This window comes from Ascaphus truei, chromosome 4 (genome assembly GCF_040206685.1).
Source record: "Ascaphus truei isolate aAscTru1 chromosome 4, aAscTru1.hap1, whole genome shotgun sequence".
NCBI lineage: Eukaryota > Metazoa > Chordata > Amphibia > Anura > Ascaphidae > Ascaphus > Ascaphus truei.
In genome coordinates, this window is record NC_134486.1 from 2,014,727 (window position 1) to 2,030,987 (window position 16,261).

At 46.7% G+C, this 16,261-nt stretch overlaps 1 protein-coding gene across 4 annotated transcripts in view; it reads left to right on the plus strand.

The window, feature by feature from the left end:
* The first annotated feature begins 3,559 nt into the window (after positions 1-3,559).
* Positions 3,560-16,261, plus strand: part of LOC142492501 (uncharacterized) — a 93,037-nt gene continuing 80,335 nt past the window's right edge. For 2 of the 4 annotated variants that reach the window (XM_075595187.1, XM_075595184.1), the window contains exons 1-2: positions 3,560-3,704; positions 9,960-10,566. In XM_075595187.1, the coding sequence (XP_075451302.1) occupies positions 10,041-10,566 (526 nt within the window). In that variant the 5' untranslated portion in view covers positions 3,560-3,704; positions 9,960-10,040. Of the gene's footprint in view, positions 3,705-4,211; positions 7,074-9,959; positions 10,567-12,679; positions 12,814-16,261 lie in introns of those variants that run through there. The other 2 variants (XM_075595185.1, XM_075595186.1) reach the window with 2 other exon arrangements.

Here is a 16,261-nt window from a genome sequence, read left to right on the forward strand (position 1 = left end):
ATAGCTGTGTGGTGTCAGAGGATGCAGGTAAGAAAGGAGTTCATGTGAACAGAGAAGTGGGGAAGAAAGGAGAGATGGAGATATATGAATAGAGTTAGAGACGTACTGAGGCTGGTAAAAAGAAGTGCATAATTTGAGAAGAAGTGAAGTCACAGCAAATATAAATGGTAAAGGCGGCATCACAGCAGTAATGATGCAGTCTGGTATAGATGATATCCTCCTTTCCAGCGTAGTTCAAATGCAGGAATCAGGGCCAGTTGGGGTGTTCACTTCTTCACTTCTTTTAAACTTCAGTTGTTCAGTCGTCTTGCCACTTATAATGTGCCACTTGGATATGTGCTGCAGGCATACTAGCTGTTCTGACTGGGTTTATATGGGCCTAAAAAGTCACCTGACAGTGTGGTTCTGTCTGCTTAATTAGCACATCTGAGGCACATTCAAACAGATGGTTTTCTACACAGGGTGTTCCCTGCCTAGGTGTCAATGCTTCATTCAATTAACAGTTGAAGCAGGCAGGATTCAGATATGGGATATTACCTAAGATTGTTTCAGTTGCATATACTGACATACATATAATGGGAAGGATGGGGCAGCAGTGTTAGTGGGAAGGATGGGGCAGGAGTGTTAATGGGAAGGATGGGGCAGGAGCGTTAATGGGAAGGATGGGGCAGGGAGCGTTAATGGGAAGGATGGGGCAGGAGCGTTAATGGGAAGGATGGGGCAGGAGTGTTAATGGCAAACGTGGATGGCAAGTCAGCATTCAGACTCTTGCCGGTGTACCCAGGTTGTCTGCAAGAGGGTGCAGGCAGCGGGGATTATTCATTGTTTGGATGATTTCTTTTACGTTGGCTCCCTGGTGTCCGATTTTGCGCTAGGTGGCTGTTCCAATTTTCAGCGATGACTGGTTAATTGGTGTCCCGTGGGCGGACGAGACGACGGTACGTCCCACGACCACACTTAGTTATCTGGGCATCGAGATGGCCAGCTGGAGGGAGAGAATCCTCATCTACAATATTTAGACGATGTTGATGTAACAGTGAAGCATTGTTGTGCACGGAGGATTACCGACAATACAGTGCTATGTCAAAGTATCTCAGATGGGCTTGCTTCCAACTGTTCTAATTTTATTCTCCTCCTTGTTGCTCTCCATTACCTAACCTTCCCCTCACATCCACCACCAGTTTAAGTTCCTTCAAATCTAAGGCTGTTTCACACTTTAATCTGGTCTGTAACTGTTTCATACGCCCATAATATATATTTTCTTTAACTGTGCACGCAATGTCTTGTATATAATGTATACCTTGTTCATTTATGTTACTGTACTTGTAACCATGTATTATTTGTTTTACTCTGTGCCCAGGACATAGTTGAAAACGAGAGGTAACTCTCAATGTATTACTTCCTGGTAAAATATTTTATAAATAAAATAAATAAATATGTGTCTCTTACATACATGTGTATGGGAGCTGCAGCCTGGCACAGACACTAATGTGCTGGGGGGATACAGGGGGTAATCACAGGCAGCAGCAAGGAGCAGGTAATCCTGCAATATACTCACATATCAGCTGTACCCCTCTATATGTGTCTCTTACATACATGTGTATGGGAGCTGCAGCCTGGCACAGACACTAATGTGCTGGGGGGGATACAGGGGGTAATTACAGGCAGCAGCAAGGAGCAGGTAATCCTGCAATATACTCACATATCAGCTGTACCCCTCTATATGTGTCTCTTACATACATGTGTATGGGAGCTGCAGCCTGGCACAGACACTAATGTGCTGGGGGGATACAGGGGGTAATCACAGGGAGCAGCAAGGAGCAGGTAATCCTGCAATATACTCACATATCAGCTGTACCCCTCTATATGTGTCTCTTACATACATGTGTATGGGGGCTGCAGCCTGGCACACTTCCCAGAAGCAGCCTCTCCCCCTCCCCCTCCCCCCCCCCGGGCCTCTGTGTGGGGAGCAGGGGGGGGACTCTGTGTGGGGAGCAGGGGGGGGACTCTGTGTGGGGAGCAGGGGGGGGGACTCTGTGTGGGGGGCGGGGGGGGCCTCTTTGTGGGGGGCGGGTGGGGACTGTGGGGAGCAGGGGGGATCTCTTTGCGGGATCACAGGGGGCTGTGTGGGGAGCAGGGGGGGGGTCTTTGTGGGGGGCTGTGTGGTGAGCATGGGGTCTCTTTGCGGGATCAGAGGGGGCTGTGTGGTGAGCATGGGGTCTCTTTGCGGGATCAGAGGGGGCTCTGTGTGGGGGCAGGGATGTTTTATGTGTGGGGGGCAGGGATGTTTTATGTGTGGGGGGCAGGGATGTTTATGTGTGGGGGGCAGGGATGTTTATGTGTGGGGGGGGCAGGGATGTTTATGTGTGGGGGGGCAGGGATGTTTATGTGTGGGGGGGCAGGGATGTTTATGTGTGGGGGGGGGGGCAGGGATGTTTATGTGTGGGGGGCAGGGATGTTTATGTGTGGGGGGGCAGGGATGTTTATGTGTGGGGGGGCAGGGATGTTTATGTGTGGGGGGGCAGGGATGTTTATTGTTCGGGGGCAGGGATGTTTATGTGTGGGGGGCAGGGATGTTTATGTGTGGGGGGGCAGGGATGTTTATGTGTGGGGGGGCAGGGATGTTTATGTGTGGGGGGGCAGGGATGTTTATTGTTCGGGGGCAGGGATGTTTATGTGTGGGGGCAGGGATGTTTATGTGTGGGGGCAGGGATGTTTATGTGTGGGGGGGGGGGGGGCAGGGATGTTTATGTGTGGGGGGGGGGGCAGGGATGTTTATGTGTGGGGGGGGCAGGGATGTTTATGTGTGGGGGGCAGGGATGTTTATGTGTGGGGGGGCAGGGATGTTTATGTGTGGGGGGGCAGGGATGTTTGTGTGGGGGGCAGGGATGTTTATGTGTGGGGGGCAGGGATGTTTATGTGTGGGGGGCAGGGATGTTTATGTGGGGGGCAGGGATGTTTATATGTGGGGGGGCAGGGATGGTTATGTGTGGGGGGCAGGGATGTTTATGTGTGGGGGGCAGGGATGTTTATGTGGGGGGCAGGGATGTTTATGTGTGGGGGGCAGGGATGTTTATGTGTGGGGGGCAGGGATGTTTATGTGTGGGGGGCAGGGATGTTTATGTGTGGGGGGCAGGGATGTTTATGTGTGGGGGGCAGGGATGTTTATGTGTGGGGGGCAGGGATGTTTATGTGTGGGGGGGGCAGGGATGTTTATGTGTGGGGGGCAGGGATGTTTATGTGGGGGTGTTACTGTCTCAGCTGGACCTGGGAAATAATTGAAATGATAAAATCAGGACAAGCTGCATTTTCAGGACAAAGCCAGGTCACCTCCTTCTTATCAACAGTGTCCGGAAGGAGGAAGTGAGGCCGCGTCCCTGAGAGTAAGAGGAGGGCGCACATCTCCATGCAGGAGTGACTCTCTCTCCCAGCACAGCATGTGGCACTTACTCTGTGCTGGGCTATAAACTACAACTCCCAGCAGCCTCTTGGTGTGAGCATGCGCAGTGGGACACAGAGCAGTGACCCGGATGTAGTGAGTGTCTCCACTTCCTGGAACTCAGACCATTGCAAACAGAAGGAGACCCTGAGATCCGCCTGATTCAGATAGACTATATAAATGCCTCTTTTAAAGTTTTAGGGATTTCTTTGGAAAAGAGAATTCTGGTGTTCCCACCTGGAAGGAGAAACTGAGCGTCTGTGAGGTAGGTAGAACGGTGGAAGAAATTCTCTATTAGAGAAAAAGTTAAAATGATTAAGATCTTTTTGATACCTATTTTTGTGTATTTAAGTTTTGTTTTTCCTCCCCCTGCGGAAATTACTGTTACTTTATATAGCCTTTTTTCCCAATTGCTCTGGGGAAATCGTTTGAACGTGTTAAAGCGAGACATTACTTATTTGCCGAGAGAGAAAGGCGCTTTGGGAATGGTGGACCCTGTATTATTTTTTTTCTCTCATTTTTGTATGTTTTAATTAGCAGAATTTTATCAACAGATGATCAGTACCGCGCTCTGCCGGGCTGCGCTCTGGAGCGCTGCGTGACGCGCTCTGCCGGGCTGCGCTCTGGAGCGCTGCGTGACGCGCTCTGCCGGGCTGCGCTCTGGAGCGCTGCGTGACGCGCTCTGCCGGGCTGCGCTCTGGAGCGCTGCGTGACGCGCTCTGCCGGGCTGCGCTCTGGAGCGCTGCGTGACGCGCTCTGCCGGGCTGCGCTCTGGAGCGCTGCATAACGCGCTCTGCCGGGCTGCGCTCTGGAGCGCTTAGTGCGTGTGATGGGTGACATCACCCGTCTCCGTTGCCACCCGCAAAAGTTATAATTGAACTTTCGGCGACGTCGCTGGTGACCCGGCCATTGAATGGTTCAGAGGTTGTCACATGTGGCGACAGCCGCTGAAAAATCACATTTTATCGGGTTTCAGAATTTGCGTTGCTGCCGTCGCTCAGTCGCGTCGTGCTTACTTAAGCGAACGTGGCGACGGCAATGCGTTTGTTTTCAGGCGGCGGCGCCGGCACTATAAGCGCAGCCTAATTTAACTTGGTGGTGAAACGACAGGCGGCTAGCTGTCCCCTGCGGCTGATAGCGGTGAAATGGTCGCACTAAAACATCCCATTCCGCCTTCGTAGCGGGCGCCGGTATCTCTGCTGAGTTTATTGCCCACGATTACGCGGTGCAATTGGAAGCTGCACCGTATGACGTCCTTGTTTCCGATTGGTCTGTGGGACATTGAAAGCCGCCATTAGATTAGACACTGTCACGGTAGCTTACAGGGTTATAATATACACCAAATAACTGGGTTGAATTGAATACGACTGTGATATAATAAAGAGATTTTATTCCTTAAAAGCCAGGTGGACACACAATGTTGGACAAATAACAAACGGAATATAGACACTTACTTAGGGAGGGGACAATGAAATAACCAGGACTCAGGTTAGCAGTGCATCAGGCATCCGGTATAAGAACGAAGACACGAAAGACACTGGGCATAGAGCTTACAATCGTTTATAAGGGATTTGGGCTCTATCCCTAACATTGGGACTCAGGCATTGGAGAACAATTACCTGGGTCCAATTACCTTCTGCAAACTCACGTGGGAAGCAAGATAGTACCTGCCCACAGGGGGTGGCCTTCCTCTAGTCAGAGAACCATTTCCTTAGCCCCACTCTAAAAAGCTGGCATCTCCAAGTCTGCCAGATGGGGATCAGGGTAGAAAACAGGTGCGCAAATCTCATCAGGACATGGAAAAAAGAAATGAAGACACCAAATAGTGCAATATTGTCAACTACAACAGCTGTAATCAGTGTTGAAAGCTCTATAAAGTTTGCTCTCACGTGTGCAACGTGATAATAAGGCGTTGTGGTTGTTAGAAGTTACCAACTTTAATTTCCAGATAGGTACTCCGGATCAACACCAGTAATAGGAAAGGAAGGGAAATCCACATACACAGGAGAAAAAGCAAAATAGTATAATACTGCTTTTAATATTAAAAACACAAAGTATTACCCTTACATAAGTGCCTTTGTGGTGAGCGTTCAGACCACCCTGGGTCATATGGACAGACGGTTATCTTCACAGCAACAGCATCTGCTCCGCGGCCGTCACAGCATACACTGGGCTGATTAGTGTAGTCCTCCACTCTGAATGTCACCAGCAAAGTGCCACTCTGTAGTCCACGACTCACCCAACGCGCGTTTCTACTTAATAGTCTTCCTCAGGATATAATCTAACATCCTGCACTGTTTCCCTTCCTTAAATAACCCACCGCATTAAATTGCGGAGCGTCACGTGTGACGTCATCACGCGACGCGTCACATAACGCGTCATCACGCATATTTGCATATTCTAGCGCTCAAAACTTTCAAAGTATTGGCAGTCAAAGCTGTTCCACAGCTATCCAATGGGCATGTTACATAACACATGTACTTTGCACCACAGACCTTACAGCAGTAATCTCTTCAGCACCGTCAGTCCTGTCTCCTCACCAGCTCTCCTGCATGTGTGTACCTGTACAGCCTGGGGTTTTAACACCTTGATTATGCAGCTGGAGTCAGACTCATTAAGCAGCCCTTCTCAACTTAACCTCGTCACTGCTGCACTGCAAGCCTAAACATAGGTTTTCCAGGCATATGGCTGGTGACGTTCATTCACCCTGTCACACCTCCTCAAAGAAACAAATAAAGTTAGTTTGGCATGATCTCTCCTTCATAAATCCATGCTGACAATTACTAATAATTTTGTTTTCCATTAGGTATTCCTGAATATTATCCCGTATTAAACCTTCAAGTAGTTTCCCCACTATTCCCCACAGCAGTTGTTGGGCCCCCGGTTCTTCCCCGCAAGTGTCCCCCGTGAGTCCGCAGCCTTGTACCCTTGGGCCCTCAGGTGGTCTCCAGAGGTCCCCGCAGACCTAAGGAACCAACCCTGTATGTAAAAAAAAATAAACCTGTCATATAAATGTAGCGGTCATGTAAAATGGCTACAGTCATCTCTCCTGCTGACAGTAAGGCCTGGTAAATTGTGGGCATGCCAGCAGTAATTATGGAGGTTTGCCCTCACACCCTGGTGGGGTGCCCTGTGTATGGATGGGAGTGGTCACATGCTCTGACTCCATGGTTAGTGATGTCAGAGGTGTGTCAGCTTCCAGAGTGTACATAAGGCACAGCACTGTGTCAAAAAGTAGTTCTAGTACAAGTTCAGCTAAGAGGAGGAGGAGTTCAAGTTCTAGTCCTAGTCTGAGTTGCTGGAAAGTTCTGGTTATGTTATAGTAGCTGTGAAGAGACTGTGTCCAGGGACCTGGCACAGGATAGAGATATCCCGACTGGGATAGGGAATCCCTATTAAAGGAGAGCTCACCTTTCAAAGGGAAGCATTGACTCAAGATGAGTGGCTAGAGATTCTACTGCGTGGGGCAGCTAGCCCACCTCAATCAATAAAGATGCTCTTATTCGAACAACCTCTCGTGTACGTGTGTGGAGTGAATGTACAGAGAGGAGCACCACAGAGGAGTTCCTCACCAGGACCATCCCCAAGTGACCGAAGGGACCCTGATGAGGTGGAGGCGCTGCACTGGAACTAGGTAGGACTCAGCACACTACCTCAGCTGCCTGTCTGGACGGGTCCTCCCCATACACCATCATGCGGGAGACTCAGGAGTCCTGTTGCCAACAGGTGCACCACCAGACACTACCACACTGTAATGGGGACCAGTTAGACCACAGGGGCCAATGTGAGATTGGGTGGGTCGGGCCGGTTCAGAAATACCGTTACATAAATTTAAATAAATATCCCCCCCACCCAACACATACAGTAATGTGCAAAATAACTATTATCCAGATATGGATAATAGATTATTTGCCCATTATTAAACACTTAAAACAGCATCAATAAAGTAAATAAATAGAGTTCTACTTACCCCCTGGCAATGTAATGGCGTCCAGTCATCAAACGGCTTCCGTTGGCAAAAAAATACATTGCAAATACTTTCAAATGCCAGTTAACCCCTTAATCACCTTAGCGGTTAATAACCACGAAAGTAATTAAGGGGTTAACCCACCCTGCACCCATTGATTTGTACAGTGGGTATAATATATATATATATATATATATATATATATATATATATATATATATATATATATATCACCAATATACAAATTACCCAAATATGCAGAAATAAAAACATGAAATCTGAATCTCAAAAACAGCACATTGCATGTGAAAATTAAACCAGCTCATTGCATCTGAAAATAATATCAGGACATTGCAAAATAAATTATCTCATATCTTCCAACAAAACAGCACCTAGACAAATATATACCAAATGGCATTCAAACAATTGCATTTTAGTGTGCACGTGATGCAATTAATCTGTGCATCATTTAACACTATGCCAAATCAATGTTCAAAATAAAATAAACAATTACCAACAAGATACAATGCCATCCAAACAATCAAATAAAAAGTAAGCAAGTAAACATTAAAAAAATTACCATCAAATCAAAAATCAATTACAATCCAATCAAAATCAATTACACAATTCCGTATTCAATTCCTAAAACCAAACCATTTGCAAAACAATCATGTAGTATCCCTGTGTGTATGTATCTCCATAGGGATATACATAAATACAGGGGAATTAAATGGACATTAAAAAAAAAAACGCTTGCTGCATGGAGCCCTAAGTCCCAGTCAGCCTAAAGACTTTGTTTTCTGTTCTATTTCACCTAGGAAAGTCTAGTTTTTACCCCAGAACCCCAGTAAGTGTGTGTTCTCCTGTATTTTGTAACTCACTGTGTGTACGCCTGTTTCTATGGAATAAATGACTGTTTTACTATTTTGTTTTGCTCAGTGAATGATCCCGGTATACAGGTGTATATACCTGGTCTCCCGGGACAGTAATAGATACCCAGACTTTAACATTGGGAACTTGGAGTCTAGAACTTGCTCCCTAAAACATGTCCCTAGAACTTGGACTCTGTAATTGGGGTTTAGAACAGGCTCCTGCACTGTGTTTTAAAACCCAATTGCATTGCTTGCTGGCGGGGCACAGATTTCCCATAGACTCGCATTACACTTCCATAACACACGGCGTCTTTATGTACAGACGCGGACCCGCAAATCCTATCTTATTTGCGAGTAAAATATCAGTAGTACCGGTATCTCCGGTCAGCAACAATTTACACAGATTTTAATTCTATTTGCCCCCAAACTTCCACCCTTAAACTTCTGTTCCCAAAGTCCCGATCCTGCAGCTATTTCCTATGGGGGACCCTAATCACACATGGCATTCCTAGCTTATAACCCTACAGGAGACATTTCAGTAGGACCATATGTAGAAGGAAACACATTACATTACTAGACCCAAGAGCTGACACTCAGCTCCTTACACACGTTTTTTAGGGGCAGCCAGCCAGTCACAGTGGGACGGATCAACCCCCCCTATTTAATATGGTGAGAAGTGGGATCGGGTGAGCGGACGTTACTGCGCTGTTTGCTCTGCATTACCCACTTCTCACCGTTTCAGATAGAGAAGCGAGACAGTGTCCGTATGGAGCAGAACTGCTGGACCTGGCAGAGTATCAGGAGTATTTATCAAAGTCTCTCTGATGCCAAACGGGAGCACCAGATTTATCTGCTGTGTTTGCTCACACTATAGTACTGTACTGTGTGTTACTATATAGCACTGTACTGTGTGTTACTATAGCACTGTACTGTGTGTTACTATATAGCACCGTACTGTGTGTTACTATATAGCACTGTACTGTGTGTTACTATATAGCACTGTACTGTGTGTTACTATATAGCACTGTACTGTGTGTTACTATATAGCACTGTACTGTGTGTTACTATATAGCACTGTACTGTGTGTTACTATATAGCACTGTACTGTGTGTTACTATATAGCACTGTACTGTGTGTTACTATATAGCACTGTACTGTGTGTTACTATATAGCACTGTACGGTTTGTTACTATATAGCACTGTACTGTGTGTTACTATATAGCACTGTACTGTGTGTTACTATATAGCACTGTACTGTGTGTTACTATATAGCACTGTACGGTTTGTTACTATATAGCACTGTACTGTGTGTTACTATATAGCACTGTACTGTGTGTTACTATATAGCACTGTACTGTGTGTTACTATATAGCACTGTACTGTGTGTTACTATGTTGCACTAAGAGGGCGTTGCTATTCTTATAGCTCTTGATCTGACTCTCTCTACTGGGGTTTTGTATATTAGATGGTTGTGTTATAACAGAATCCTGAACCAGTACGTGTTTGAAATTAGTTCCTGTTTGAGGATGGACCAGATGTGCGTTTTGGTGTCCCTGTCTTCTCGGACTCTTTTTGGGGTTTTTTTGTGTTAATAATCTTAGGTTTAAAGCTTATACAAAATGCTATATATTTTTCCAAGAAAAAAGGATTCTACTAATTACGTTTCTTCTCTTTCATACAGACACAGCTGTTATCCAACACACACAACTCAAGGAACGTTATATCTCAGCACCTTCAGAGGGGCACTGCCCACTATACCAGCATGGACAGAGGGGCACTGCCCACTACCAGCATGGACAGAGGAGCACTGCCCACTACCAGCATGGACAGAGGGGCGCTGCCCACTACCGGCATGGACAGAGGGGCACTGCCCACTACCAGCATGGACAGAGGAGCACTGCCCACTACCAGCATGGACAGAGGGGCACTGCCCACTACCAGCATGGACAGAGGGGCGCTGCCCACTACCAGCATGGACAGAGGAGCACTGCCCACTACCAGCATGGACAGAGGGGCGCTGCCCACTACCGGCATGGACAGAGGAGCACTGCCCACTACCAGCATGGACAGAGGAGCGCTGCCCACTACCAGCATGGACAGAGGGGCACTGCCCACTACCAGCATGGACAGAGGAGCACTGCCCACTACTAGCATGGACAGAGGGGCGCTGCCCACTTCCAGCACGGACAGAGGAGCACTGCCCACTACCAGCACGGACAGAGGAGCACTGCCCACTACCAGCACGGACAGAGGGGCGGTGCCCACTACCAGCATGGATCCGCACTTAAGTGAGTATTGTATATATTTTGATGGTTCTGAAATTTACAAAGATGGGATATCTGGTTATTTTGCCGTTATGGGAGTTGTAATAAATATGGCAGAAATTATTAAGTATTTTAATCAAAATGGCACAAATTGTCTTAAAAATACAATAATTGTTTTTATTGCCTGTTAAACCCCTGACCAGGCATTAGGTTTATAAGACTGATGGTATCTAGAGATAAGGACATCTGGTTTTGTAAGAGGGGGGACTTTAGATATGGCTGTCCTGACACTATAATAAACGTAAAGTTTTTAAATGTATCCTAAAAGGCATTCTTTAGGGGATTCTGCAGAGTATCAGGGGATTTGGCTAAATCTGCATATCCTGAATCTGATTGCACTTTGCAAGAATAACAAATAGATATTTGTAAATGTTGTGATTATACAAATCAAATAATATAAAAAACAGGGGTTTCTATGTATAATCTGATATGTTTCTCATGCAAAAATAGAAGTTATACGTTCATATTTCCTAACCAGGCGAGTATATTAAGTAGAACAGCGTTCAGAGTCCACTGTCCAGATGGAGACAGTTGGTCAGAAAGGCCCCAAATTGCATGCACTCAAATCCATACAAATGTGTGTGTGATTGTATTACGCATTGTAGTAAAATAGTCTTATCGTGAAATAAGCCCCAAAGCAGATGATCTGGAGATCTGATAATGGTTAAAATAACTTTTATTAGTATGTCAACAATAAATAAAAGGGGTAATTCCCATATCCCACGGGCAGTGACAATTGCGGTTTGATGATATACAATATGTAATCCGCTAGCTGTATATGTGTGTAGCGATAATAGGGTTAATCAGCGCATTAATAAAGGCAATATGCTCGGCTGGTTAACCCTAATTCGCATTGGGGAATGAAGGGGTTAATTTTATGTGCATTACCCATGTATTATTTTTCCTCTGTGCGTTGTTGTCCCCATTTTACAGGATTGCAAGTGCCTGCAATGCTGTATGTGATTTTATGCTTGCATTACCGTTTTTAGGCACAAGGTGGGGCTGAGAGAGCCGAGCCGCCAGTTACTTGGAGATGCGTGGCGCGGTCTCTTTGTTCCATTGGGAAGCATAGGTATCCATTACTGAGGCTTGAACTCGTAACCGCGAGGTCAATTGAATGAAACGGTTGCGGTTTCAAACTCAAGTGGTTACCAGATACAATGTATCCCGTCCCGGTTAGAAGCGTAACTTGAAAGGCAGCGGGCAATTGGCGTAGGAACCCGGCTAACCGCTAGTCAATTGGCGTGGGAATCCCATAGCCTAACAGTGCCGCCTCCAAGAGAAGCCTCTAACTCGGGAACGGAACGGGCTAGCCACCTGAAATTTGGTGTGCAGCCCCAGAGTAACACCCCAAGCACAGACATATTAAAATGATAACTTTGTGATAAGTGAAACACATTTTTAATAAAGTGTATTTTGGGCTGCAGTTTTAAAAGGACAGGCAGGATACATTTTTTCTACTTGCCTTTGTAATGCAGCCAGTGTCCAAATGTTTTTACACATATGAGCTGGGGGCACTTTCTTCTCAAACTTCAGGGACCCCCTGTTGAGGCCGTGCCTGTGGGTCTGGGGAAGTGTTGAAGTTGAAAGCCCCCAGAGCCGCAAGTGTGAATTAGCCGGGATGTTTGTTGAATGGGATATTCTGGGCTAGTTTACACTTTGAGGGCAAATCCTAGCCTGGGAGACGCCAGGTAAAAAGGCGAGTACACATATGGTAAGCAGCCAAGGTGTCAGGTGACACAGGCGCTGTAACAGTCGCAAATCCCTGTAGTGCCCACTCTGCAAACTGTGGGCAAAAAGGAGATTGGTGGGTTAAAAGGTTCCCACGAAGGGGATTGGGCAGGTATGTTGGAGATACGGTATCAGACCCTATATACATGCTCCCCAAGCTATCCCTGGTGTGTGTGTTTCTTTCTTTCTTTCTGTATGATGTGACTGAATTTCCAACTCGCTTCTACAAGTGGATAAGAGCAGCATCGGTTCCAGAACGCAACGAGTTTATTACAACGGAACCAAGGACATAACTCTGCTTCAGGAATTCGTTAGTGCTGGGGGTTATCTAATGAACCCCAACGGACCAGAAAGATCTTTGCATCATTCCAAGAAATATTGGGTTGGCAATTTGTGCCCTTGCAACAGGACTACATTTTAAAAGACAATATTCCGGTGCTTTGTTTCCTTGTTGGACATTTTATCCCGTTCTCTCCCTCAGTAAGTGTTTTGTCAAGTATATTCTAAGGTTGTCGTGTGTTTGTCTATTAAGGAAATAAATGTCAGTTTATTTTGCTCAACTTGTATGCTCAATCGAGATCCCCAAAATATAAAATTGTTAATAGAGTGTGTCCATCGTGACAATGAGAATGCGGGCAGTTTATATGATGCTATAGGGTAGCCATATGTAACAATTTGTATAGTGACAAGCGGTTGCTTTGTCTTAATTGGGTGAGGTTTAGTTCTCCTGCTTGAGGGCAGTAGTATAACAATGTATCTGAAAAGAGTCTTCGTTCACTAGTCTCTGATTCATTTATTGGGGACCGTGATGTTACACTGTATCCGATAATATAGCTGGCTACAGTGTGCTTTACAGGATTGTCAAAAACATACTGTGGAGGCCTCCCCAGTGTGTTCTTATTGGGTTGCTTAATGCAGGGGAGCCCAATCTTTTTTTCCCCTGCTTGCCTTGTTTCTAACGTCCTTGCATTGATGTCACGTTGCCACAGAAACGCAACGTCACTGTGACGATAGCCTCCACAGGTGCATTAATATTACACAAAAATAACTGGGTTTGAACTGAAACGAGTCTTAGATATAATAAAGTGATTTTATTCCTTAGGATAGGTGAACACATGAATAATACAGTAACAGACAAGAAGTACACTTACTTAGGGGTTGGGGAATGAGAAGTTAGATGTAGCATTTCTCTTCAGCAATCAGGTAATCATTCAGGTGATATCAGGTAACCATACCAGCAAACGAAGACTCAATGAAGACTAACACAGACGAATGAAGACCAAGGATATATGGGGAACAGCAGTTTATAAACCTTTTGTCCCTCTATCCTTAACCTTAAGTACCTGTGATTGGTTTCCCATTATCTCCAGCCAATCTTTGATGGGGGAACACATTGTAGGACAGGCCCCCCTGCTAGCTGGCACATGCGCAGTAGAACTCTGGGGTCTCATTTCTGTAGCCCCCCACAGGCAAATGGAATGCCAGCCAGTCTACCCATCTGGATCTCTAGCAAGATAACCTTTGTTGGAAGGTGATAACTGGGACACTTGGAGACTGCTCTGGTTTGAGCCTCCTCCGCCCTTAAATCATCAGGGAGGGTGACAAGACCCTTTGAGCAACACTTAAATCCTAGACATTGAGGCGCCTCTTGGGCCATCTGCTATCCTGGTAGACAAAGGAATTTCCTCTGAGTCTTTGTCCATACTTTGGGACACAGTATCAAACATAAAACATAAACGTATTAAAATATCCGGTTCTATTGGGTCTAGCCGAACCAAACTTCCCAGTTCTCATGGCCGGAACTGGGACACCATATGATCCAAAAAGCGACTTGCTACGACCTATGGAACCGGAGTTACACAAATGCACATTAAATCATTTTTCATTTTAATACCAAAATCTCAGCTGAAAAAGAAATCTCAGCTTTTCACTAAATCCCCATTGAAAACAACGGGCTTCTCCGCCATAGACTTTCAATGGTAAATTGCCGCCATTGAGGTCAATGGGGTTTCTCCGCCATTGAAGTCTATGGGAAAAGTCCCGAACCTTCAAGGGGGTCCATACTCCGTCGGGTTGGTCCAGGAGAGTCAAGGATGGTTCTGCAGTGATGCCGGAGCAGTGACTGCAGACACCCCAAACCTTGATCCGCTGGGCCCTCCGGAACCGGAGATAGGGAGTACCAAAATACAGCATGTCACACTTAGTCATTTTTCTGAGCCGTTTCTGCCGCCGCCGGCAAAGCCTATGGCGCGACCCGTTCTTCTCGGTTCGACCCTTATCGGGGGTCCAGGATTTGGGGACCCGGTTGTGGTCGAGTGGGGGGAAGCCTAGGAACTAGGGGCAAAAAGAATTTTATTCCTAGGGGCCCTAGAACTGTTTATTCCCACGCCACTTGACGTTGACCTTGACTTGTAAGTGATCAAAGCTCTCCTATTGAAAATGTATCCGCTTTGCGGTTTGCGGTCTGGACGGCAGCCAACTTGTTCTTCGAAAGCTACCTCGAGGAACCTCCATTGAAGTCGATGGGCCCATTGACTTTCAATGGGAAACCGCCGCTCTCCCTCTCGGACGCCACCTGCTGGTCTTTACAGGAAATAGGACTAAAACAACCAGATTCTCCATTAGAATGCATGGAGCCCCAATGGTGGCCAATGGGGACCCGCAAAATGGTGCCTGAAAAGGTGGGAAAACTTCACAAAGAGCTATAATCATTAAAGGACTATTAACCCTTGTGCTCCCGGATGGATTCTAGTGTGTGTGATGCAGACACTGATTAAACCAGACATTACAATGGAACAGGGGAAACAGGGGAATACACATGTACATGTCATTACAGGGGTTAAATCACTGTTCTGGGTCTTAGCCCAGTTAACCCTTTGACTCCCGGGTGAGGTCAGGGGATGGCCAAATGGGGTGTAACCCCTTTAATCCCGGGCCACCCCCTTTCTCCCTCTACACCTCCCCTTCTTAATGGGTGACCTGTGGCCCACTGGCCCTAATGGGGAGTGGGGCACTGCTGGCACCATTAATGAACTCAGTCTCAGAGGGATAGTCCTGGCGTGAAAGTCCATCAGCATTGCTGTTTTCACTGCCCTTGTGTTTAATGGTAAATTCAAATTCTTGCAAAGCCAAGCTCCATCTCAGCAGTTTGGCATTTTCCCCTGATACCCGCTGTAGCCAACTCAGGGGGTTGTGGTCTGTGATGACCGTGAAAGCCCTCCCATAGACATAGGGCTGGAGCTTTTTGAGTGCCCACACAATGGCTAAGCACTCCTTCTCAATGGTGTGCTTCCCTGGGGTCCGAGACAACACTCCCAGTGGGCAAGTACACTACAGCACTCCCAGTGGGCAAGTATAGGTACTGCAGGCTAGAACCAGATTGAGAGTGGCAGCAGTCCCGGTGGCCAAGCATGGGAACAGCAGGCTAGAGAATATGACATTACTCCCCCCTCCCAAGAGCGTTCTCCGGACGATCCTTGCTAGGCTTGTCTGGATATCTCCGGTAAAAAGCTTTGACTAGTCTCAATGGTGGCATATGCCACTTCCCTGGGGAGCAGTTTGCGACTTAGATACACCACAGGGTGCTCTTTGCCGTCGTCCCCCACCTAGCTCAACACAGCCCCCACACCAAAGTCTGAGGCATCAGTTTGTATAAGAAAATGCTTAGTATAGTCTGGAGCAGCCAGTATAAGGTCTCCAGCAAGCGCAGTTTTCAGGGCCTGGAAAGCAGTTTCACAGGCAGGAGACCAGGTAATAAGCACAGGCAGTTGCTTCTTGGTCAGATCAGTCAGGGTTTTGGCCAGGGCGCTGTACTGTGGGACAAATTTCCTATAGTACCCTGCGGTGCCCAAAAATGCCATGACCTGTTTCTTGGTTTTTGGAACAGGCCACTCAACTATGGCTTCTACCTTGGCTTGCTCTGGTTTGA